The 27,738-nt window shown below is 37.4% G+C and overlaps 1 protein-coding gene across 3 annotated transcripts in view; it reads right to left on the bottom strand.

Annotated features, from left to right (window-relative positions):
* The window catches only part of FAT4 (FAT atypical cadherin 4), a 183,091-nt gene that overhangs the window by 37,039 nt on the left and 118,314 nt on the right, over positions 1–27,738 (bottom strand). For all 3 annotated transcript variants that reach the window (XM_024246169.2, XM_054554467.1, XM_063723654.1), the window contains 2 exons: positions 10,688–10,938; positions 4,421–8,770 (listed from right to left, as the gene is read on the bottom strand). In XM_024246169.2, coding sequence (XP_024101937.2) covers positions 4,421–8,770; positions 10,688–10,938 — 4,601 coding nt within the window. The remainder of the gene's footprint in view (positions 1–4,420; positions 8,771–10,687; positions 10,939–27,738) is intronic.

The following is a 27,738-nucleotide window of genomic DNA, read 5'->3' as shown; positions in this document are numbered from 1 at the left end:
AAATACTCAGTGGGGTGTGTGTGTGTATGTGTGTGTGTGTGTGTGTGTGTGTATGAGAGAAACTGGGTATGGTTAGTGGCTGAGTATCATTTTAAGCAGAAAGTTCAGGAAATTGTGCAGCTTCAATTTGTAATTCCACAGACTTTGAAACTTATTGATAAAATGCAGGTGAAAGTCCACAAAAGTAGAGTACGAAAAAATACAGTAATTTAAAATAATTCTCACATGTACCCTAAAACTTAAAGTATAATAATAATAAAATTAAAAATAAAATAAAATAAAATAATTCTGATGGCCAAAAATTATATACAGACCTTGAAGAAGTGAAGCTTTACTAAGGCACTAGAAATTAATTCATGTTAACTGAAGTAAAATCTAGCTATTATGAGTAATTTTTTTTAAAAATCATTCTATGAGGCACAAATATAGTTACATGTAAATTTTGTCTTACGGCTTATTAGGTCTGACTAGGTTAGATGTTAAGATGTTTTGGTATATTAGCTCTGTCTTCCTGAGCCAGGCTATCAGGCAGAGACTAGGTAAAAAGAACAACTCAGAATGATCCTTCAGAGATTACCTCTACAGAAAAAATTCATAAACTATAGAAATTTAAGCAATACATTTATAATTTAAAGTGTGGATTAACATTTGCCACTCACTATGTTTTTTCATATTGTTTCCTACAAAATACAAAAAGGAAATAAAACTGTCAGACATTAATTATCTGCCAGTTTTACTGAATGGCTTTTTCACACAGAATTTGAAACTTGATTTAAAAAATGTAAGATTCATCTTAATCATTCAATTTTATGTTTGTTTATATCATTCCTGATCAGCTGGATTATCTCCTACTATGAAAATGGAGACTGAAGTGAACTCTGAGGAGAAGTGTGTAACATGAATGTATAACTTCAAACAACCTTCCCTAGAAAGAGTTTATGACATAGACTTTGGCAGCCCTGGCCCTGGATTCACCAGACTGTAGGCTCAGTTTCCTACAGTGTAAAACAGGAAGAATAATAACATCTTCCTAAGCCACATATCATCTGCTGACATTCAGCATCGTTCCTACCTTTCCAAATTGCAAGGGCTGGAAGTCTGAAAAGTACCTTTTCCAGACTTCCTTCCAGCAGGGTTCAGGTTTATATTCTGCCAGCAAAAATGACTGTGATGATATCTGAACGGTAAAAGCAAAGCAGGAACCATTCTCCTCAGATCACTTGGTGCAGCACTGCAGGTGGGCAAGAGGATCAGCAGGGGTGTCTTGCAATGCCTGCCATGTCTTTATTGCTGCGTTCATTGGTGAATGTTCCTGACCTGTATTCTTAGCCAGGTTGAAGATTTTGTAAGCTGTTTCCTTGTAGCAAATACTTTCCTGCCTCAAAGTCTGAGAGTAGTTCCAATTTCTCATCAGTCTCAGACAATACACTGTCTTATAGGCTTTCTGTGAGGATTGAGTATTAATAGAATAATGGACAAAACATTCTTAAATATCACCATAGAACTCACCATAACACTCTATAGCAAGTGTAAATCAAAGTGTGATGAGTGTGACATGTATATAAAGAGCAGAGGCTCCAGAGCCAAGTTTCTAGTAAAAAACTAATTAGAACACTTTCTGTGCCATGGCTGGAGGCAAGTTGTCTAATCTCTTTTAATGACTCGAAGACTTAATTTTTTGGTCTTCAAAATTGGAATGATAATCATAATATCCATCTTACGGAGTTGTAAGAACTAAATGTAATAATGTCTATAATGCAAGGAGCTTTAAAAAGTGCTTTACATAACTACTTGATAAATGTTATTAATATTTTACGATATAAGGAAAGGCATTTTTAAGAGTTTCAACTATTATGTTTAGAAAAGCATGCAAGGTATATTTAAATGAAATAAAACAAAGAAATAAACAAGCCAGACAGAAGTAACGTACTCATCATTTATGTTAAAATCAGCAAATGGTGCCTTTGTTCACACCAGTAGTACTTTCCATGTTTCTTATCAATACCTAATAAATTTGCACTTTCTTCATTCTAGGACTAAATGTAAACTCACTCTAAACCTAAGTGTGAAAAAATGCATTATACTAATGTAGAACATAAAAAATCTTATTGTTAAATTCCCAGGCGATAAAGTAATTTTGGCGATGGGTAAGAGTGAGGGAAGTGTTCTAGAAATCCTGACCTCAGCATGTATATAGCTCTATTATTCATGATCTTAGGATATAACTCTCATAAGACTCACAGTTAACTTCTGTTACACAGGTTTCATGTCTTTTTAAAAATTCTGTGGTACTCCTCTATTACTACCACTATACTAATACTATTATTACTACCACTAATTAGACTGCAATTACTGAATACTGCACAGAGTACCACGTGGCTTTTGTTTGTTTGTTTTGAAATGGAGTCTTGCTGTTGTCGGCCTGGGCTGGAGTGCAATGGCGCGACCTCAGCTCACTGCAACCTCCATCTCCCGGGTTCCAGCAATTCCCCTGCCTCAGTCTCCTGAGTAGCTGAGATTACAGGCACCTGCCACCACGCCCAGCTAATTTTTGTATTTTTAGTAGAGATGGGTTTCACCATGTTGGACAGGCTGGTCTTGAACTCCTGACCTCAGGTGATCCACCTGCCTCGGCCTCCCAAAGTCCTGGGATTACAGGCATGAGCCACTGCACCTGGCCCGTACTAGGTGTTTTACAAACATTATATTTACTCATTTCAAAAACCCTGAAAGTAATTACGATTATTCCCATTTTACGGACAGAGAAATGAAGAATCAGCTAAGGTTAGGTGACTTCCCAAAAGCTATAGCTAAATCAGATTCTATGAAATCTATTACTTTTTCTATTACACATGCTTTCTGCTGCTTTTTCTTCATTTACATTTCAAAGTTATTTCATTAGAGGGCAAAGACTGCATGTTCTGTTTCAACATTTTCAAACTTGCTCTATATTTTCCTCGAGTGATTCAATTCTCCAAATATAAAACCATCAGTATACACATAATGGACACTTTTAAAAATATAACATAGAAATGCATTTGCTTAAAATATTATTCTGTAATACATCTACAAAAGCTAAAGCAATCTATCTTGATTCTACCTATACCACTAGTACTGTAAATTATGTTTATAAATACTACAGAGCAACTCAATGTAATATGCATGCTTTACAAATGTATAGTGTGCAAGTTATAAGATAGAATTTTGCTCTCCTCAAACTTATCAATAGCATAACATTTATTCACATTTGAAGGAACATCAACCACTGATTAACTAATAGATAGGTTGATAGATAATAATGATATAGACATGAAGTAGAAATAGGTAGAGATATACATATATATGGACATCATATCCCACTAGGGTGCCAAAGACTAGTTCAAAATTTTTTCTGCTATGTTTAATGCTGCTTTCTAGTCTGTCAAGATAAGCTGTGGCTCGGTTGTGTTCTAGCTTTCTTGAGAAATAAGCCTATTGTGCTTTCTACCCAACCATTAGAAATAACACACCATTTTTTTTTTTTTTTTTAAGACAGAGTCTTGCTCTGTTGCCAGGCTGGAGTGCAGTGACGCAATCTCGGCTCACTGCAACCTCTGCCTCCCGAATTTAAGTGATTCTTATGCCTCAGCCTCCCGAATAGCTGGGACTACAGGCGCACAACACCACGCCCAGTTAATTTTTGTATTTTTAGTAGAGATGGTGTTTCACATGTTGGCCAGGATAGTCTCGATCTCTCAACCTTGTGATCTGCCCGCCTTGGCCTCCCAAGTGCTGGGATTACAGGCATGAGCCACCTTGCCTGGCCCAATAACACACCATTTTAATCTAAATCTGAAAACATGATTCTCGCTCTTCTCACGATGTGGATCACATTTCAATAATAATGACGATTATGATTTTAAAAGGTCACAAAAACGATGATGATAAAGAATCAACAACAATCATTGTTAACAATTATTTAACACACAAAATGGTCCAATCTTATGTTTTGTATATATTTTATCCTTTAATATCTAGAATACTCTTTTAAGAAGATATTATTCTCTTTTTTGCTCTTGTAAGAGACGCTACGAGATTAAGCACTTAAGTTCTGGATTTAACTGTGTAGACTTGAATAGTGACATTACAGCAAAGTAATTGAATCACCTGAGAAAACCTAATTACTTGCTCTGTACTTCAACCTCCTTGCCTATAGAAACTGGAAAATATTCCTACCTCATAAGTTTTCTTGTAAGAAGTAAACAAAATAAATACGTAAAAAGTGCTTAGAACAGTATTTGACCTACAGTAAATGTTTAAAAACATTTTTTACTATTATGCTTATTTATATGAAAATCATTGGAAAATGATAAAATTATTTCCTTTCAATATACTTGACATGGCTAAAGTCTTAGTGAGAAAAGTACAAACATTGTCATACCTGTGTATCCAGTTTTGCAAACACAGTTGAAGCTTCCTGGAAAATTCTGGCAGATGGCACCATTCTTGCAAGGACTCTGCAGGCACTCATTGATATCTCTCTCACAGGCCCTACCAGTGAAGCCATCTGGGCAGCTGCATGAAAATCCTCCTACTAAATTGTGACAGGTTCCACCGTTGTGGCAAGGTGATGGAAGACATTCATCTATATCTATTTCACACCAGCTACCCGCATATCCTGGCAGACACTTGCATAAGAAAGGCTGCAGAGGTTCATTTGCCACGATGATGACTGGAAGACTCTCACGGCTTTTTAATACGGAGCTCACAGCCAATCTTCTTAGACAGCTCCCTCCATTCTGACATGGGCCATGCACACAGGAGTCATGATCCACAGATTCCACCTTTACTCCACTCTGCCGGAGAAGGATCTCTTTGATGCTTTCAAAGAAGGTGGCTACGCCACTGGGATTCACATACTGATTATGATTTCGCTTCACAGCTGCCAAAAGAAACGTTCTATTGTTCTCTTCATATGCACTGTACAGTTGCACAGCTGTCCCTAAGCCTGTCAGCTGTGAGCTGGCAATGCGTAAAAAATGAAGGTAGTGGTTGGTCAAGAAGTCCTTTACTGTTGGTACGCCAAGACGAAGTAAGATGCTGTTATCCACTGTGGCATTGGAAAATCCAGCAAAGAAAACTCGGATGTTGCTCGTGACTGTGCTGTGAACTCCATCATTGCTAAGGACAGTCAGATCAAACGTGCCATCTGTGGACCTTGGCTGGGAATTCAGATCACAAGTACCCCCTGGAATACTGAAGAGGCTGGTAACTCCTGAAGTAAGGGAGCAGTGGAAGCTGTCTAACACATCTGGATCCTGTGGCTTCACAGAGCCTAAAATCCCACCGGGAAACAAGTTGCCATAATAATTAACAAATATCTCCACCGTCCGAGACTGTGAAGGATTGTCATTTTGGTCTATAACTGTGATATGCACAGTTCCTGTGGAAGACATTTGAGGAACACCAGAATCCTTGGTAACCACAGACAGATAGAAGTCTGCAATCTGCTCTCTGTCAATCTCTCTGGTTGTGCTCAGAACTCCAGCAGTGCTCAGACTGAAATAACTGGTGGCAGGACCTGTGCTCAGCAAGTAATAAGTAAAGGGACCTTGATTTGGAGGGAGATCAGGGTCAGTGGACTGAAGCGTCATCACCAAAGTGCCTGGCCGTTTGTTTTCCATGACTTCTCCTTCACTGACTGTCAGCATGGGCCCGTTATCATTTATATCTTCCAGGGTGACTAATAAAGAGGCACTACCTGTAGCTGAGGGGGTCCCTGAATCAACAGCCAAAACTGAGAGATTATAGATGGGAAGGGTTTCTCGATCTAATTCTGCAGTAACGGTGATCTGTCCTGTCTGTGGATTAATAGAAAAGGCACCATTTTCATTCCCTGATCCGATGAAGTAAGAAAACCTGCTCCAGCTGGGGATGGAGTCTGAGTCAAAGGCACTGACAAAGGTCACATGAGTTCCTATTGGGACCCCTTCACTGATCTGCACACTGTAGATGTTTAGAGTAAAAACGGGTGGGTCATTTGCATCAAGCACGGTGACATTTACAGTGACCTCATCTATATCTGCACCTCTAATGCTGCCAAAGTTCTTGGCCAATACCTTCAAAGACACCCTTTCTTCTTTTTCTCGATCAAGAATTCCAGAAACATAAATCTGTCCAGTCTTCTTATTGATCTGGAAACCCTTCTTTCGACTATTACCAAAAATCAAATAGCGTACCTCCCCATCAGTGCCCAAATCACGGTCGCTAGCAAACACTTCTCCAACAATAGTACCTTTAGGAGCTGCTTCTGAGATTTCAAAATAGTAAAGTTTGGAAACAAAACGGGGCACATACTCATTTGTCCCTTTTAATTGTACATTAACAGTGGCAAAGCTACACCTTTCCTCATCGGGGACATTGAAGGCTTTCACAGTAAGATGGTAGCTCTGCTTGGTTTCAAAATCCAAGAAGCCTTGAGTGGTTATGACTCCTGTATTAGGGTCAATGACAAAGAGGTCACTGTCAGATGACTGTATAGTATACGCAATCACAGCATTTGTTCCAGAGTCAGCATCTGTTGCATTTAGGTGGATAACTGTTGTTCCACTTGGGGCATTTTCCAAAACAGTAGGGAAATAGTCATCAGAGAGGAATACTGGAGAATTATCATTCACATCAATCACATTTACGGTCACACTGCAGTAACCAGTTCTTGCAACCCATCCTCCATCTATAGCACTAATCGTCATTTCATGTTTCTGGCATAGCTCATAATCAAGAGCTTTGGCTAGTGTTAATATGCCTGTAGAAGAATTGATTGCAAAAATGCCTTCTTCATTTCCTGAAGAAATGCTGTACTTAATCAAGCCATTCATCGCTGCATCTCTATCTCTTGCAGAAACAGTTCTGACAATGGACCCAATGCTATGGCTCTCAGGGATGGTTGCACTCATGTGGCTTTGAGAGAATTCAGGCGTATGGTAGTTTTCCTCAGTGACAGTTATGTGAACAGTTGCTTGGGAAGAAAGTGGAGGGTTTCCCTTATCCTTTGCAGTGACTGTGATAAAAAAGTTTTGGTTCAAGTCAGAAATCAGGGAGGATGCTACTGAAATCCACCCCGTATCATTGTCCAACTTAAATTTTCCTAAATGGTTATCATTAGAAATGAAATACTCCACTTCTGAATTCAGTCCAAAATCTTTGTCATCTATTGCTGTAACTTTCATTAATTTCGTACCAACCTTAACATTTTTGGTGACTGGAGTGAAATATTTACTTTTAAGAAATTGAGGTGTATTGTCATTACTGTCCACTATGTTGATGGTAACTGTTGTCTCACTAATTAAGGAAGGTTTACCTCGATCTGAAGATGTCACTATAAAACTATGCCTGTTGATATTCACATTACTGAAGCCAGTGACATTTTGGTATTTTAAGATCTGTTTATTGAAAATCTCTCCGGTGGTGGCATTAATCCTGAAATATTCTGATTGAGATTTTATGAAATAAAACACTTGTCCATTTGATCCCTCATCAGGATCTGTTGCAAATACCTGAGTTACTTTGGAGCCAATCTCAGTAAGTTCAGGGCAATCTAAATAATAGGAAGGTCTGCTAAATCTTGGAGCATTGTCATTGACGTCTGTCACAAATATTGTGACATCTGTACTTACAGTCCACCCAGAATCATGTGCAGAAACTCGAATTCTGTAACGGTCTGTATCTTCCCTATTTAAAGGTCTGCTTATGACAATATCCCCTGTGCTGGGATTAATTGTAAATGGAAGACTTGTGTCCATTATAGAATATCTACTAATTGCATTAATCCCAATGTCTTCATCAGAAGTTGTGACACGGGTAACTGTGTATCCTAAGGGGGAATTTTCAGGAACATGGGCACTAAATATCTGAGAAAACCTAGGGGCATTATCATTTTCATCTAAAATGTTAATCATGACTTTTACTGAAGTACTCTGAGACGGGGACCCTTTGTCTGACGATTTTATGGTTAGGACATAATGAGATACTTTTTCCCTGTCCAAAGGTCTAATGCTTCTAATTTCACCAGTAGCATGATTGATACTGAAACTATTTTCCATGTTGCCATTAACAATTTCATAATCTAACTGTCCATTGGGTCCACTGTCCTTGTCCATTGCCGAAACAGTAAGTATTTTTCGAGGGGAAAGGTTTTCCAATATTTCAGATATAAATGGGTCTTCCTTAAAAATTGGGGCATTATCATTGACATCTAATACTGTTATATCAAGTTTCTCATAAGAGGAGAAAGGAGGGAAACCACCGTCTCTGGCCTCTATCCATACAACATATTTTTGTATCTTTTCAAAATCCAGAGGTTGACTAATAGACACCTGCCCTGTTAACTGATCAATCTGGAAAGTATTGCCAAGATTCCCACTTGCGATATAATATGACATAGGTTCTCCTCTCAAAGAGGATCCTGTGATGGTGGTGACAAGAGAGCTGACTGGTTGGTTTTCAGGAAACATGAATGTTTGTTCTTTGGCTCTGACTTTAGGGAAATCGGCCTTATTCACGAATCTAACAGTCACTGTTGTAGAATCTGTCTTTGGAAATGAGCCACCATCTTTTACATGCACAGAAAATGTCACTTCTGAAGCTCCGTTTAGTGGTCCGGCGGCCATAATGGCTCCCCTCAGTGGGTCAATGTGAAATTTTTCAGAATTTCTACCCGAAAGAGAATAATGCAGTTCAGAATTTGGTCCAATATCAGCATCTGTGACTGTAACCGCAAAGACAAAGGAACCTATAAAAGAGAAAGTGTGCAGTTATAATCATGTGGAATTTAAATAAAATATTTGGTAGCAGATAAGTACATATAAGACACTCTATTGCTGCTTGATGTGACCTTATTTTCTCATGATTACTGGGGAGAACAGTATCTCCTATATTTTCTCTGAAGTTCACAAGTCAAATCTGCTTTATGATTGTCTTCAGAGACTAACCTGCCATTTTCTAACTAAAATTTATACAGTCTGTTGGATTTAATACTTTTCAGTATGCCTTTGAGAGAAGCCTAGGGAAAAGAACTTGCTAATCGTTCAAAAATCATAGTTTCTAGGAGAAAAATCTGCACATAAAACAACATTCCAAGAAACATAATATGCGAGCTCTGCAAAGTGCTATGCCTCTACCCAATGCAATGATACCGTTGCTCTGGTATGTCTTAAAATATCTTCCAATCACTTTATACGTAACCTTGTCAACAAAAATCACGTTCATTACCATTGATTCCTTGTCCCCACTGTTTTAAGACAAAATTCCTTTATACGTGAACTATTATCAGATGAAGAAAAAGTGCGTATGTTTATGTGTATATGTGTGTGCATATACGTACACAGGTATATACATAAGCCAATTAAAATAATTGTAAAGTAGTAAGAAATAAGAATTGAGGGATAATGGACTCAATTTGGACTCCAAAAGTTAGTGCTTAGACTGAGTGCCAATGAAACAGATTGTAGTAAAAATATGCAGAAAAGCTGCCATAAGGACATATTTTCAATCTACTCATTCAGAAACCATTCCCAAACCTGCTCTCTCACCCCTACAGAAGAAACGGTAACAAAAGTAAAATATCTTTAATTTTAAAAAGGCCAGTAATTATAAGTCCAATGAGGAAAAGATGCTTAAGCATACCTCATTTTACATAGGAAATTTTATCTTGCACCACCACACATCGGATGTAATTAGAACCATGCCTGCCAACATCATTTCATCTTAAGACTTTTAGCAGGTATTTATCATTTTGATACTGACATTTCCTTTGATAGAAAGTTGGCACATACATTTATGAATCCTATATTTTAGATTGTTATCATTCTCAGATTAATAGAAGTTCAAAGATCACTGAAAGGAGGATCTGTTAACTCGATCTGTTAAGTTTTTCTTCTAATTAAAAATATTTCCAAGCAAGGAAGATTAAATCAATAATGAGCTATATTTCTATATTTTCCTCTTTGAAAACTCATTTTAAAAATTAAACATGGCAGATTTCTGCAGTTCTTAAGAGAGTATGCCTTTCTTAGCAAATGTCAAACTAAATTTAAAGAGATACAGAAAGATAAATGCATATTGTCAATATGAAAATGATTCATAAATGGATCCATAAACTTACTAACAGAACAATTTTCATTTGTAAAACCTGGAATAAAATAAATATTAACAAGAATTATCCATTTATTAAACTTTTTGAAAACATATCTATGAAAAATTGAAGTCAAATATTCATTTTCCACTGACAAACATATTTGAATGCCTATTATCTCCCATATCATGTTTCAGGTAGTGGTGTATGGCATGCAAAATAGAGACAATGCCCCTACTTTTGGCAAACTTACACAAAGTTATACCTCAGGCCATAAACATCATTAACGATGATGTAATATATATGTTAATTATTTGTAATATTCAAGTAATATTAAGAAATAATAATACATAACAATTATAAAACATTATACACAATTAGTCTAGCAAGAAAGGGTTAATTTTCAAGTTTCAAGCATTTTTTCATTTCCATTAGACAAAACAACCTGAATTTTAGAGGATTTGCAAAATTGGGCTATATCAGAAATATGTATGTAAAATATCATAAATATTTTTATAGAAATGTCTGATACATAGTTTGTTTACATCCATGTGGCCTCAGAATTTGGTTGATTACCTGGAAGAGTGGGAGATGGGATGTGAGTGACATATGGGTGATGCTGAAATCTTGGTGGATTGTCATTGACATCAGTCACAGTGACAAGCACACTGGTGGAACTGGAAAGAGGCTCTGGGGATCCCGCATCACTGCAGACCACTACCAAAGTATAATTATCTTTTGTTTCCCTATCTAACAATGCGCTGGTGATGATCTGTCCTGTCGATGGGTTGATCGTGAACTGAGAGTTTCCACCAATGATCCTATAACTAGAGCAGAAAGCAGAAATAGGAATATGTCATATAGTTTTAATATCGTAACTTCTATTTACTATAATTAAAAAACTGAGGTAGAAATGCAAGAAAACATTACAAGAAAGATCATACAACAATGTTGGAAAGAATACAACTAGATCTAGCTAATAAATATTTCAAATTTTCTGTGAACATCACATTGACAGTCTTTATCGTGAGATGTCCAGTGATGTCAAGGAAGTCTTCACAAGGTTTTTAGGACTCTTAAGTTGTGGAAGGCCACCAAACAAACCCCTAAGGCTTTAAATAAATGAGCCTAAAAGCATAAATCAGGGGACCTGCTCTAATATTGTGGTTAGTGGCCAGGATTACAAATGAATATCTTTTAAATGAAGCTAAAAATTATTTTTCTGCTGTATACCATAATAAACCAGAGAAGATCAGTTGAAAATTGTGTTCTTTTAAGACAAAACCTGTATTTGACATGTATCTGCTTCTCAGAACAACTCAAGGACTGATTATTTATACAAAGACCTTTATAGTGATTAATTCTGTCTTTGTCATTCCTCATATGGTTTTGTTGCTTTCTTGTCAGGAGAGGTATGACATCTTCATGGATGTTTTGATGCTAACCAGATAGGTTAACGGGCAAGAGTTTCCACTGAGAAAAGCTTCTCTCTTCTCTCTGAAGAGTACAGTTGTCTGCATATACTCCTGATTTTGTGTATAAGGTGGGGTCCCAGAGATCAGCCAGGAAAGAAGTAGCTAAGCTTGAAGGTTCAGAAATTGGCTATGGTCCATAACTTTTAAAGTTGAAAGATAGCATGGAAATAGATATCTTTAAAAGTTTTCTTCTTTTATACCAAAAAAGAGATACCCTTGTTGGAGTTGGCTGCATGTTTCTACAGTTTGCTTTGTGTCTATATAAACATAGCAACAGCATATATCTAATATAAACTGCAGGGGAAAAAACTATATTGCAGCCAGTAGTAGTATGTTCATTCCTCCTATTATGCTCACAGCTTAAAACAAATATTTCAGCACTTTTTATCCTACTTTAATGAAATAATCAACTGTTGAGGACCTTATATTTAAAACTATTATAAGTCTTATAAAATGACAGCAAAACAAGGAAAAAATAGAGAAGTAGTTTGGTTGAGAAATGGCTTCAGTATTGATAAAGTACTTTGCGTCACTCAGATTTTTAATACGTTTGGCAAATCACACGACAGAATCAGGCATGTGTGAAGATAGCATTAACTATAGTTATTGGGCCAGAAGTGAATATTAGGTATAATTATTGCCCTTTGCAGTAGATAATATCTATTCTCTTTATCAAAATATAAATATCAAGTTTTATACATGAATTCTTAAAACTTGAAAATTCAGGACTCACAAAATAATCAAAATACCTTACCATTTTACAAAGTGTAGAAAACCGGATTTGAGAATTGTGTAATTTTATTTTTGGAACCTTGTTGCTGTCAGTGGATGTAGAAATAATCAAATAATTTAATAGGAAAAAAAAGTAAGCCATGCTGCAATAAACTTTTTTAGTTTTATAATGGCAAGGATCAAGGTTCAATCAATTATTTATTCCTATAAATATTCACAAATAAAAATAAAATGAGATTGATAAAAACCATAAATTTTCATCTGGATGTTTTGTATATGTCAAGACCATGGTGTATTATTAAGCGTAATGTGTTGATAGGCAAATGGTGTGGCCTTTAGTCGAGTTTCACTAAATGATCCATTCAAAAAGACTTGCTATGATTTAAATGTTCCTTGAAATTAGTCATGTAACAGCGTTGTAACAATGTTGAGAAGTAGGGCCTTTAAGAGGTGATTAGACCATCAGGGTTCCATCATTATGAGTGGATTAATGCCATTATCACGGAAGTGGGAGTTAGTTATTGAGGGAGGGAGCTTCTGATAAAAGAATGAGTTCAGCCTGATTTCCTCTCTCTGTCTCACATGATTGCTCACCATGTGATGCCTTCTGCCCTTCTGCCATGAAATAACACACAGGAAGCACTCACCAAATGCAGGCCCCATGCCCTTAGACTTCCCAGCCTCCAGAACTGTGAGCCAAATAAACTTCTATTCTTTATAAATTACCCAGTATGTAGCTATAGCAGCAGAAAACAGACAAAGAAACCTATGTTATAAATTCTAATTTTTTTATTTTATGCTATTGCACATGCTATTGCCCACGATTGTCTATTTTAAAGTAGGTAATATATTTAGTATTTTTTTAAATGAATGAGCAAATTGTCGTTAATATCTAATTAATTTTTTCTAGACTTCACTAGATTCTAAAGCATATAAAAGTATATTTTAAATATAAGATGTTCTATAACACCAGTTGGATGCAAATTTATACTTCTAAGTTTTTTAAAAATAGAAGAAACACAATAAGCTCTGTACCTAGATTGACAGTTAAGATAATATGTCTAGATTTTTGCCACATCTCTTACTTGAGGCTTGGTTCTATTCTCATCCCTCCTGATGACCTCTCTTGCTTCTCTGGCCTGCATTAATTTTTGTCAAGTTAAAAACTTTATTAGATTATGTCTTGTGGTATCTTCTTAACAGTTAAACATTTATGCTGTTATTTAAATATTTCCAGGAGCTTACTGATTTCTTAGTGCATATCAAGCACACTACTGGGCAATTTATATATGCTCTTATTTAAATCCCAAAACAATCCTTACAGTTTAGTTTTAGTTTTCACTGTTTAGGGATAATGAATCTGAATCTAACACAGACTAAAGTAATTGCACAAAGAAACATACAATCTATAAATAGCAAATCTAGAGTTTGAATTTCTGTCTTTATGACTTCAACATGCACTTTTCCCATTATACCACAGTAGAAGGAAGGTACAATTCAACTGAGGGAATGTAGTGAAGACGGAAAATGTACCGATTGCTAAGGCCAACATGGACTCTTGCTCAAGTGGTGTCAATATAGAATTTCTTCACATTTAGTTCAATGAAAATCAATAAACATGTTAAATTATTTTCTAATTTGAGAATATATTACTATTTCAAATTATTTGCATAAACAGAGACCACTGTGATCTGAACCCTAAATCAACTATTGCTTTTGTAAAGTTAAAATATCCCCATTTGATTTTTTAAAACTTCTTTGCCTCTTCCTGAGATCTACTAGGGTTATAGGCATTATACTGTCTGCTGGGAGAATACGATCATTTAGTTAAGAGACTGGACTTTAGAACATAGTTCACTTGGACATAAATTTAAACCTCATGAATAGCACTTAAATTCACAAAAATTTCTTAACATTTTTAAGCCTTCTTTCTTTATCTGTAAAGTGGAGATCACATTTTACACTTTTTGTTTGGTAGTTTTGAGTATTAAAAATATTTTGTATAAAGAGCACTTGGCATTGTAATTGATAAATGGTGAGCCTTCAAAAGTCTAAGTTTACCAACATAATAGGACCTATATAATATATACGTATAACGTAATAGTCTATGACATACAATCTATCCAAATCTATCTATATATAGGTTGAGTATCCATTATCCAAAATTCTTGGAACCAGGTGTGTTTTGGATTTCTCTGGTTCTTAGAATATTTGCATATACATAATGAGAGATCTAGGGGATGGGTCTCAAGTATGAACACAAAATTCATTTATGTTTCATATACCTCATATACATAGCCAGAAGATAATTTTATCTAATATTTTTGATAATTGCTTGAAACAAAGTTTGTGAACATTGAAACATCAGAAAGCAAAGGTATCAGGTGTGGAATTTTCCACCTGTGGCATCATGTTGATGCTCAAAAAGTTTAGGATTTTGGTGCATTTTAGATTTTGGACTTTCAGATTAGGGATGCTCAACCTATATTTAGATAGTTAAATGGATAAAGGGACTAAAAATCCAAAACAGAGACACGGTTAAGTAGCTTAAAAACAAAAATTCTGGTTTCAAGTTTATATCCTTTATAACAGAAAGACGTAAAAAAAATGGTAATTACAAAACAGTAAAGTGCTATGAAACAGTAAAGAGGTGTCACTGTAGGTATTCAGAAGACAGAACACTCTTGACTGGAATGATTAAAATAAAGCTTCCTCAGAGAAAGGTAAATTTAACATAAGTTGTAAAGGGGCTACCCATCTTTCAATAGTGTTCAAAAAGGCAGAAACAAAAGAAGGTCTAGGCTAGTGGTCAGCCAACCTTTATATAATGGGCCATATTGTAAATATATTCAGCTTTACAGGTCATATATTCTCTGTTACAATACTCAGCTTACCATCATATGGCAAGAGCAGCCATAGACAATAGGTACATGAATGGGCATGGCTGTGTTCCAATATCACTTTATTTACAAAAACAGGCACTAGGCCCAATTTGGCCTGCAGGTAGCAGTTTGCCAAGCCCTGGTCAAAGATATAGAATAAATTGAACAAATCTATAAGGCTTGGGAAAGCACAGATCCTTGTCCCATTAGCAGAAAATGATCCAGTAATGCTAAATTTTTGGCCATATGTTGCAGTTTTGCAGAATTAGCTGGGGCCATTTATGGGGTGACTAGAATTTGAAGACTGGGGTTTATACCATAGGCAAACTGGAATTGAAAGATTTTGAGGAAGGAAGTATAATTGTTAAAGCAGAGCCAAGAGATGTTCATATTGATGCATACTTCTGCCATTGCCCTTTAATTCACTGACTCCAGCTTTGCTTTGTACAAATTATTTCCTATAATGCTGAGAGAGAAATAATTATGAAATATAAACTAGTCATGTTTTTGTGCTTGCTGCTTAAAATATTTCCATTGTTTCTCTCCTTAGATGCAGAAAGAAATTTTGAATTTTTTATATGGTATACAAAGTCCATTCCTAACCCACACCAACCATATGGAAATACTTTCTTTCTCTAATGCCATGCTTTTGCATAGCTCTTTGCCTTAGTACCTGATGCTGTCTTTGCCTAGAATATCTTTCATTCCTTTATTTCTCCATAAACTACTTCTACTTAGTATCATTGACCATACTATTCTTTCCACCTATTCTGTGCTTAAACTACTTGTTATACGGTACTATACTTAAGAAATTACAAAATTATCTCTTCTATTAAATTGCACTTCTTATGGGCCCTAGAGTTCCAAACTCCTGAGAGTTTAACAAAGTTTTTGGTGCATAGTCAGGGCTTCATAATTTTACAGGACAGTGTACTACATAGATTGGAAGGATTAGAAACTAGAGTCGTGGAAGTGAGTTAATTTTTATTATAATAGTACAGGTATGATGTAATTATGGACTGAACTAGGATCTTGGCAGAAGGGATGCACTGAAAAGAATGGGTGCCAGATGCATTAGAAAAGAAGAAACATGAGAATTTGTCTACTGATTGAGTATAAGAGAGGGGATGACCCTTAGCCACAAGGTGTGGTAAAAAACAAACCAAGACAATATTATTAAGACAAAGTAGAAAACCAAAATGAGAAACAGGAAAAGTAAGGAATTTTGGGTACACTGTGTTTATGATGCCAACAGAACCTCCAGTGTAATATGTCTATCAGCGAGTTATAAATATGGGTGCAAAGTTTTGGAGTGGAATCAGAGTTGATAGTACAGATTTGGAGGTTTTGTTCACAGAACTGATGCTTGCAGCAATGGAATAAATCTCTCTCTCTCTCTCTCTCACACACACACACACACACACACACACACACACGAAAGTACTGAGAAAATAATGCAGTGAGAAGTATTCAAATTACTTTCTAGAGAGAGAAAAGAGAAACAGAAAACAAACTGTGTGTGATCAGAGATGCAGGATGATAAGAAATAATATTTATATAGACATTGAGGAGGAAAAAATGCCAAAAAGAAAAGATGGCCTGGCCTGTAGTGTGAACATTGCAAAAAGTAAAGGAGAATAAGGACTTAGAAAAGTCACTGGACTTGAAAATTTTCAGTAGTCTTCTGACAGGGCCTTTTTTTAGTAAAGCAATGAAGGAAAAAAAAATCAGACTAAAGATTTTCAGGAATAAATGGTCAGAGAAAACAGGTTGTGAAGCTTTCAAGAATGTTGTACTAAAAATTGAATGAGTAAAAGCAGCCATTCCAGAGAATATTAAAATTGTTCATTCAATGCATTTATTTAAGTGACAACCACTGTTATGTACCAGATATTGTAAAAGAAAGAATATATTAGGAATAAAAAAGATGATATGAGAAGAATAAAAAGAAAAAAAAACCTTGAATTAATTTAGTGACTTCCATGTCCTAATAATTATGCCAGAGACATTTATGGATATTAACTGATTCCATACATACTGTTTGATACATAGTAGGTGGTTAGTAAATGTTTGTCTCACAAACTGTAAAGTATAAATTTTTATGTTCATTTTTATTGATGCAGAAACTAAGCCTTTGAGGCACTAAAATGACTTTCCTAGGCCATGGTAGGCAAATAAAAGAACCAGAATTCAACGGAAATTCTGAGCATTTCTGTAGACACGCTAACTTATGTAAATGAGCATTTATATAGATATCTACGCGGTTCAAGGAAGAGAGAGAACTTGAAGAAATACAAGAAAAATCAGTAACTTTTGAATTAAAGAGTTAGAGGAAATCGAATGGGAAGAGATTAATAATAGCACATATTAAGAAATTTTCCTGGCCGGGGCGCGGTGGCTCACGCCTGTAATCCCAGCACTTTGGGAGGCCAAGGCGGGTGGATCACGAGGTCAGAAGATCAAGACCATCCTGGCTAACACGCTGAAACCCCATCTCTACTAAAAATACAAAAACAAAAAATTAGCCGGGCATGGTGGTGGGTGCCTGTAGTCCCAGCTACTCAGGAGGCTGAGACAGGAGAATGGCGTGAACCTGGAAGGCGGAGGTTGCAGTGAGCTGAGATCACGCCACAGCACGCCAGCCTGGGTGACAGAGCGAGACCCCGTCTCAAAAAAAAAAAAAAAGAAAAGAAATCTTCCTTAGAATGTTGACTTTGTCAGTGGAGTTTGTGACTGTCTCCAGGGTTGTGTTACAGAAGAATTAGAAGTGGGGCTTGAATAGAGATTTGGTCCGGTTGGGAGAAAAGGGGATACATATCTATAAAAGCTAAGCTCTGGAATAGATATGTGGAAGGCAAAGACATAATCTGGATAGAGAAAGACTAAGAATTAATATAGGCTGATTTTCTATAAGGGAAAATACTAAAGGTGAAGTAAAATGTATAACTTAAAGTAAGTACACCATTTGTAGAAATAAAAAGTTTGATCAAATAGGTAGAAGTAAAAAAGAAACATCTGTTGGCTGGATGCTATATGCAAAATCATACTAGATCATTGGAAAAAAATTAACTTATAAGACACATAAAAGTTTATGCTACTGGAGATCCCATCAGTAGTAGTTCAGCAAATAACGGAACCATGTAAAATTTAAATGGGAGATAAATAATTAAACCAATAGCTCTTTTAATCTGAAGAAAGAATAATTTTCTTCAGGATACCATGAATAGCAAGGAGTTATTAACACCAACCATAAAATACATTATATTCTAATAAGATTTTATCAAACCAGAGTAAATAAAGTTGAGGTTATAGTAACTATTTACTTTGTCTGTGAAAATATTTTTTATTAAGCTGCAATAATTGTTTGCCCTAAGTTAATTTGCAAGTGAATCAAATGTTTTTTATTCACAAGATAAAAATAGCTTCAATTTTCATTTTAACTGAATATATGATAGTCTGTAGAGTCATTTTAAGATTTTCACTGATGGGGTTTTTGGATTTCAATGTATGTAAAAGTATAACGTTAATTCTCATATTAAAAGAAGAAAATTTAATCAACCAATCAAATAACCAAAATACATACTATCAAACCAAAACAATCCCATCAGACCTACCAGTACAGCTTTGTAAAACAGTTCGAGAGTATGAATACAATTTTTCTAAACCAAATTTACATGCATAATTCACAAGCATAGGAAAGCATTTTGCAATGAATCTTTAACATGCACTAGAAAAAAACAGCATGTCATCACAGCACTTACTTTATTATAGAAATAAACGAATGACTCGATGGAAGACAGGATCAAGTTTGTAAACATTCAACTTCGTATTCAGGAATTTATACATCTCATAAAAGAGAATTTCCCTATATCTGATTGGTAATATTCTATATGCTATCTAAGAAACAACATCTGCATGGCAGATAAAGAATTATTAGATTATAACATTACAATAGATAGGGCATCTCTTCCAAAATCATCATCAGAAACTTATTTAGCACTAACAAATGATAGACAGGTAGAGGGCTAGGTGCTTTGCACGATTAGAACAATATGCGTTGACATTTATTGAGCATTGTTTTTTGTACCTGGCACTATTCTAACCAGCTCACTTAAATTATTTTACTTACTCTCTTTAAAGTCAGTTTCATTATTACTCTGCCCAAGCCACTGAAAACCGGGTCCAGAAATGTTAATTTGCCCATACTCATGCAATAGTAATAGTAGAGTCAGGATTCAATTCCACACAACTTAATTCCCAAGGTTCTAATCTTAATGTTAAGCTAAAGACTTTGGATTGAATCTTATGATGTGATTTTTATTATTTCTATGCTTTGGTATAAGACAAGTAAAAGAAAGGGTATTTAGTGGCCTTTTGAAGCTCATAACCTGGAAGAAGTTCAGTTGTACCTGCCTCTCTCTGGTTGGTGCTAAGTACAATTACTCAAACAGGTTATGACCCCGGACAGAAATTTCTCAGTCCTCTATGATTTGACTTTACAGGACTCTGAGAACTCCACTCTTCTCTTGGAAGTAAGTCTTGGTCCACTGAAAGACATTTGTATGTAGCTCACTGAAGGAAATTTGTATGTAGCTTTCCATCCTTTCGCAATGCCTGCAAATAATCCATTCTGTCCTGGATTTCCTCTGTTGTCTCTAGCCAGGCCTCCTTAACTTCAGAGCTTCTTAACTCCTACCTTAACTCCTAGTCTCCTGGGAGACTTTTCCTTCTAAACCTACCTTTTTTTTTTTTATTATACTTTAAGTTTTAGGGTACATGTGTACATGTGCACAATGTGCAGGTTAGTTACATACGTATACATGTGCCATGCTGGTGTGCTGCACCCATTAACTCGTCATTTAGCATTAGGTATATCTCCTAATGCTATCCCTCCCCCCTCCCCCCACCCCACAACAGTCCCCAGAGTGTGATGTTCCCCTTCCTGTGTCCATGTGTTCTCATTGTTCAATTCCCATCTATGAGTGAGAACATGAGGTGTTTGGTTTTTTGTCCTTGTGATAGTTTACTGAGAATGATGATTTCCAATTTCATCCATGTCCCTACAAAGGACATGAACTCACCATTTTTTATGGCTGCATAGTATTCCATGGTGTATATGTGCCACATTTTCTTAATCCAGTCTATCATTGTTGGACATTTGGGTTGGCTCCAAGTCTTTGCTATTGTGAATAGTGCCGCAATAAACATACGTGTGCATGTGTCTGTATAGCAGCATGATTTATAGTCCTTTGGGTATATATCCAGTAACGGGATGGCTGGGTCAAATGGTATTTCTAGTTCTAGATCCCTGAGGAATCGCCACACTGACTTCCACAAGGGTTGAACTAGTTTACAGTCCCACCAACAGTGTAAAAGTGTTCCTATTTCTCCACATCCTCTCCAGCACCTGTTGTTTCCTGACTTTTTAATGATTGTCATTCTAACTGGTATGAGATGGTATCTCATTGTGGTTTTGATTTGCATTTCTCTGATGGCCAGTGATGGTGAGCATTTTTTCTTGTGTTTTTTGGCTGCAATATCTTCTTTTGAGAAGTGTCTGTTGATGTCCTTTGCCCACTTTTTGATGGGGTTGTTTGTTTTTTTCTTGTAATTTGTTTGAGTTCATTGCAGATTCTGGATATTAACCTTTTGTTGCCATTGCTTTTGGTGTTTTAGACACGAAGTCCTTGCCCATGCCTATGTCCTGAATGGTAATGCCTAGGTTTTCTTCTAGGGTTTTTATGGTTTTAGGTCTAATGTTTAAGTCTTTAGTCCATCTTGAATTAATTTTTGTATAAGGTGTAAGGAAGGGATCCAGTTTCAGCTTTCTACATATGGCTAGCCAGTTTTCCCAGCACCATTTATTAAATAGGGAATCCTTTCCCCATTTCTTGTTTTTGTCAGGTTTGTCAAAGATCAGATAGTTGTAGATATGTGGCATTATTTCTGAGGGCTCTGTTCTGTTCCATTGATCTATATCTCTGTTTTGGTACCAGTACCATGCTGTTTTGGTTACTGTAGCCTTGTAGTATAGTTTGAAGTCAGGTAGCATGATGCCTCCAGCTTTGTTCTTTTGGCTTAGGATTGACTTGGCGATGCGGGCTATTTTTTGGTTCCATATGAACTTTAAAGTAGTTTTTTCCAATTCTGTGAAGAAAGTCATTGGCAGCTTGATGGGGATGGCATTGAATCTATAAATTACCTTGGGCAGTATGGCCATTTTCACGATGTTGATTCTTCCTACCCATGAGCATGGAATGTTCTTCCATTTGTTTGTATCCTCTTTTATTTCATTGAGCAGTGGTTTGTAGTTCTCCTTGAAGAGGTCCTTCACGTCCCTTGTAAGTTGGATTCCTAAGTATTTCATTGTCTTTGAAGCAATTGTGAATGGGAGTTCACTCAGATTTGGCTCTCTGTTTCTCTGTTATTGGTGTATAAGAATGCTTGTGATTTTTGTACATTGATTTTGTATCCTGAGACTTTCCTGAAGTTGCTTATCAGCTTAAGGAGATTTTGGGCTGAGACAGTGGGGTTTTCTAGATATACCATCATGTCGTCTGCAAACAAGGGCAATTTGACTTCCTCTTTTCCTAATTGAATACCCTTTATTTCCTTCTCCTGCCTAATTGCCCTGGCCACAACTTCCAACACTATGTTGAATAGGAGTGGTGAGAGAGGGCATCCCTGTCTTGTGCCAGTTTTCAAAGGGAATGCTTCCAGTTTTTTCCCATTCAGTACGATATTGGCTGTGGGTTTGTCATAGATAGCTCTTATTATTTTGAGATACGTCCCATCAATACCTAATTTATTGAGAGTTTTTAGCATGAAGCGTTGTTGAATTTTGTCAAAGGCCTTTTCTGCATCTATTGAGATAATCATGTGGTTTTTGTCTTTGGTTCTGTTTATATGCTGGATTACATTTATTGATTTGTGTATATTGAACCAGTCTTGCATCCCAGGGATGAAGCCAACTTGATCACAGTGGATAAGCTTTTTGATATGCTGCTGGATTCGGTTTGCCAGTATTTTATTGAGGATTTTTGCATCAATGTTCATCAAGGATATTGGTCTAAAATTCTCTTTTTCGGTTGTGTTCTCTGCCTGGCTTTGGTATCAGGATGCTGCTGGCCTCATAAAATGAGTTAGGGAGGATTCCCTCTTTTTCTATTGATTGGAATAGTTTCAGAAGGAATGGTACCAGTTCCTCCTTGTACCTCTGGTAGAATTCGGCTGTGAATCCATCTGGTCCTGGACTCTTTTTGGTTGGTAAGCTATTGATTATTGCCACAATTTCAGATCCTGTTATTGGTCTATTCAGAGATTCAACTTCTTCCTGGTTTAGTCTTGGGAGAGTGTGTGTGTCGAGGAATTTATCCATTTCTTCTAGATTTTCCAGTTTATTTGCATAGAGGTGTTCGTAGTATTCTCTGATGGTAGTTTGCATTTCTGTGGGATCGGTGGTGATATCCCCTTTATCATTTTTTATTGCGTCTATTTGATTCTTCTCTCTTTTTTTCTTTATTAGTCTTGCTAGCAGTCTATCAATTTTGTTGATCCTTTCAAAAAACCAGCTCCTGGATTCATTAATTTTTTGAAGGGTTTTTTTGTCTCTATTTCCTTCAGTTCTGCTCTGATTTTAGTTATTTCTTGCCTTCTGCTAGCTTTTGAATGTGTTTGCTCTTGCTTTTCTAGTTCTTTTAATTGTGATGTTAGGGTGTCAATTTTGGATCTTTCCTGCTTTCTCTTGTGGGCATTTAGTGCTATAAATTTCCCTCTACACACTGCTTTGAATGTGTCCCAGAGATTCTGGTATGTTGTGTCTTTGTTCTCGTTGGTTTCAAAGAACATCTTTATTTCTGCCTTCATTTTGTTATGTACCCAGTAGTCATTCAGGAGCAGGTTGTTCAGTTTCCATGTAGTTGAGCGGTTTTGAGTGAGTTTCTTAATCCTGAGTTCTAGTTTGATTGCACTGTGGTCTGAGAGACAGTTTGTTATAATTTCTGTTCTTTTACATTTGCTGAGGAGAGCTTTACTTCCAACTATGTGGTCAATTTTAGAATAGGTGTGGTGTGGTGCTGAAAAAATGTATATTCTGTTGATTTGGGGTGGAGAGTTCTGTAGATGTCTATTAGGTCCGCTTGGTGCAGAGCTGAGTTCAATTCCTGGGTATCCTTGTTGACTTTCTGTCTCGTTGATCTGTCTAATGTTGACAGTGGGGTGTTAAAGTCTCCCATTATTATTGTGTGGGAGTCTAAGTCTCTTTGTAGGTCACTCAGGACTTTCTTTATGAATCTGGATGCTCCTGTATTGGGTGCATATATATTTAGGATAGTTAGCTCTTCTTGTTGAATTGATCCCTTTACCATTATGTAATGGCCTTCTTTGTCTCTTTTGATCTTTGTTGGTTTAAAGTCTGTTTTATCAGAGACTAGGATTGCAATCCCTGCCTTTTTTTGTTTTCCATTTGCTTGGTAGATCTTCCTCCATCCTTTTATTTTGAGCCTATGTGTGTCTCTGCACATGAGATGGGTTTCCTGAATACAGCACACTGATGGGTCTTGACTCTATCCAATTTGCCAGTCTGTGTCTTTTAATTGGAGAATTTAGTCCATTTACATTTAAAGTTAATATTGTTATGTGTGAATTTGATCCTGTCATTATGATGTTAGCTGGTTATTTTGCTCGTTAGTTGATGCAGTTTCTTCCTAGTCTCAATGGTATTTACATTTTGGCATGATTTTGCAGCGGCTGGTACCGGTTGTGCCTTTCCATATTAAGTGCTTCCTTCAGGAGCTCTTGTAAGGCAGGCCTGGTTGTGACAAAATCTCTCAGCATTTGCTTGTCTGTAAAGTATTTTATTTCTCCTTCACTTATGAAGCTTAGTTTGTTTGGATATGAAATTCTGGGTTGAAAATTCTTTTCTTTAAGAACGTTGAATATTGGCCCCCACTCTCTTCTGGCTTGTAGGGTTTCTGCCGAGAGATCTGCTGTTAGTCTGATGGGCTTCCCTTTGTGGGTAACCAGACCTTTCTCTCTGGCTGCCCTTAACATTTTTTCCTTGATTTCAACTTTGGTGAATCTGACAATTATGTGTCTTGGAGTTGCTCTTCTCGAGGAGTATCTTTGCGGTGTTCTCTGTATTTCCTGAATCTGAATGTTGGCCTGCCTTGCTAGATTGGGGAAGTTCTCCTGGATAATATCCTGCAGAGTGTTTTCCAACTTGTTTCCATTCTCCCCGTCACTTTCAGGTACACCAATCAGACGCAGATTTGGTCTTTTCTCATAGTCCCATATTTCTTGGAGGCTTTGTTCATTTCTTTTTATTCTTTTTTCTCTAAAATTCCCTTCTTGCTTCATTTCATTCATTTCATCTTCCATCACTGATACCCTTTCTTCCATTTGATTGCATCGGCTCCTGAGGCTTCTGCATTCTTCATGTAGTTCTCAAGCCTTGGCTTTCAGCTCCATCAGCTCCTTTAAGCACTTCTCTGTATTGGTTATTCTAGTTATACATTCGTCTAAATTTTTTTCAAAGTTTTCAACTTCTTTGCCTTTGGTTTGAATTTCCTCCTGTAGCTCGGAGTAGTTTGGATCGTCTGAAGCCTTCTTCTCTCAACTCGTCAAAGTCATTCTCCGTCCAGCTTTGTTCCGTTGTTGGTGAGGAACTGTGTTCTTTTGGAGGAGGACTAGCGCTCTGCTTTTTAGAGTTTCCAGTTTTTCTGCTCTGTTTTTTCCCCATCTTTGTGGTTTTATCTACTTTTGGTCTTTGATGATGGTGATGTACAGATGGGTTTCTGGTGTGGATGTCCTTTCTGTTTGTTAGTTTTCCTTCTAACAGACAGGACCCTCAGCTGCAGGTCTGTTGGAATCTGCTAGAGGTCCACTCCAGATCCTGTTTGCCTGGGTATCAGCAGCGGTGTCTGCAGAACCGCGGATTTTCGTGATCCGCGAATGCTGCTGTCTGATTGTTCCTCTGGAAGTTTTGTCTCAGAGGAGTACCCGGCCGTGTGAGATGTCAGTCTGCCCCTACTGGGGGGTGCCTCCCAGTTAGGCTGCTCGGGGGTCAGGGGTCAGGGACCCACTTGAGGAGGCAGTCTGCCCGTTCTCAGATCTCCAGCTGCATGCTGGGAGAACCACTGTTCTCCTCAAAGCTGTCAGACAGGGACATTTAAGTCTGCAGAGGTTACTGCTGTCTTTTTGTTTGTCTGTGCCCTGCCCACAGAGGTGGAGCCTACAGAGGCAGGCAGGCCTCCTTGAGCTGTGGTGGGCTCCACCCAGTTCGAGCTTCCCGGCTGCTTTGTTTACCTAAGCGAGCCTGGGCAATGGTGGGCGCCCCTCCCCCAGCCTCGCTGCCGCCTTGCAGTTTGATCTCAGACTGCTGTGCTAGCAATCAGCGAGACTCCGTGGACGTAGGACCCTCCAAGCCAGGTGCGGGCTATAATCTCCTGGTGCGCTGTTTCCTAAGCCCGTCGGAAAAGCGCAGTATTCGGATGGGAGTGACCCGATTTTCCAGGTGCCGTCTGTCACCCCTTTCCTTGACCATGAAAGGGAACTCCAAGATGGTCGAATAGGAACAGCTCCGGTCTAAACCTACCTTTTAAGTGTTGGAGAATTCCCAGTGACTGGTTCTAGTGCCCCTTTCCTTATCCTGCTATACTCTCTCTGATATGGTTTGGCTGTGTACTCACTCAAATCTCACCTTGAATTGTAATAATTCCCATGTGTCGGCCAGGCGTGGTGGCTCATGCCTGTACTCCCAGCACTTTGGAAGGCCGAAGTGGGTGGATCACCTGAGATCAGGAGTTCAAACCAGTGTGGCCAACATGGTGAAACCCCGTCTCTACTAAAAATACAAAAATTAGCCAAATGTGATGGCGTGCACCTGTAATCCCAGCTACCCAAGGGGCTGAGGCAGGAGAATCGCTTGGACCTGGGAAGCAGAGGCTGCAGTGAGCTGAGATTGTGCCACTGCACTCCACCCTGGGCGACAAAGCAAGACTCCATCTCAAAAAAAATACATAAATAAATAAATAAAAATAATCCCTATGTGTCAAGGGCAGGGTCAGGTGGAGATAATTGAATCATGGGGGCAGTTTCGCTCATACTGTTCTTGTGGTAGTGAATAAGTCTCACAAGAACTGGTGGTTTTATAAATGGGAGTTCCCCTGTACAAGCTCTCTTGCCTGCTACCATGAAAGACGTGATTTTGCTCTTCCTCACCTTCTGCCATGATTGTGAGGCCTCCCCAGCCAATGTGGAACTGTATGCCCATTAAACTTCTTTTTCTTTATAAATTACTCAGTCTTGGGTATGTCTTTATTAGCAGCATGAGAACAGACTAATACACTCCACAAAAGTGTTCTCATTCAGTTTATTGGTTTTAAATGTCCTCTAAACACTGATGACTCTCAAATGTGTATATCCAGCCCTAACCCCAACCCTAAGCTCCACACTCGTATCTCCAGCTTCCTAACTGGTATCTCTAAATGAATGAGTATCAGTCATTTGAAACTGTATTCAAATAAAATACTTCTGATTTCTCACAAAACTGTTCTTCCTTCAATGCTACCCATTTCAGTAAATGATATCATATCATGATCTGCCTAGGTGTTTGAGTGGAAAACTTAGATGATTCTGATTTCTCTCTTTCATTTGATCTCACGTCCAATTTCTTTGTTTTTTTTATTATTATACTTTAAGTTCTAGGGTACATGTGCACAACGTGCAGGTTTGTTACATATGTATACATGTGCCATGTTGGTGTGCTGCACCCATTAACTCATCATTTACATTAGGTATATCTCCTAATGCTATCCCTCCCCACTCTCCCAACCCCATGACAGGCCCCAGTGTGTGATGTTCCCCTTCCTGTCTCACATCCAATTTCAAAGGCATGCCCCAAATCTATTTGCCCAATTTTCATTTCTCCACATAAGTACAGAGTTACTCTACTTGGATAACTATATTAATTAGTGCCTAAATGGTGCACTGGTTTCTCTCCATAAATCCTCTCTCATCAGATTCTATCCAATTGTAGACCAGTTTATGTGTCTCTTCTGTTTAAAACTCCCCAGTAGTTTCTCACCTAAAGGTAAATTGGAAAACCCCAATTCTGTATCATGACGTATATGGCCTGTATATGGCCTGCATGATTTAGCCCCTGCCTACCTCTCTGACTCGTTTCTCACTCTGGTCCAGACATGCTGACCTTCTTAGATAAAATAACGAGCTTAATTCCATCCCACAGCTCAGTCCTTTCAGCTTAAAGGTCATTTCTTAGAGAGACCAAGTATTGTGGTCTGAATGTGTTTCTTAAAATTTGTGTGGTGAAAGCCAGTTTTCCAAAATGATTTTGTTAAAAGAAAATTGGTAACAAACAACAAAATAAGACACAAATCAGCTCATTACCATATCCGTATATCTGGTACCCATAGCTGATAATTCTTAATGTCTCAAATTTTATCTTCTGCTCCATTACTTTCATTGCCATCTAACCAACTCTAATTTACCTAATACCAGCCTATAGAAAGTGGAGGAG

Source organism: Pongo abelii, chromosome 3, assembly GCF_028885655.2.
Source record: "Pongo abelii isolate AG06213 chromosome 3, NHGRI_mPonAbe1-v2.0_pri, whole genome shotgun sequence".
NCBI classification, from domain to species: Eukaryota; Metazoa; Chordata; class Mammalia; order Primates; family Hominidae; genus Pongo; species Pongo abelii.
The sequence above is the reverse complement of the archived record's forward strand: the minus strand, read 5'-3'. Positions and strand labels throughout refer to the sequence as shown.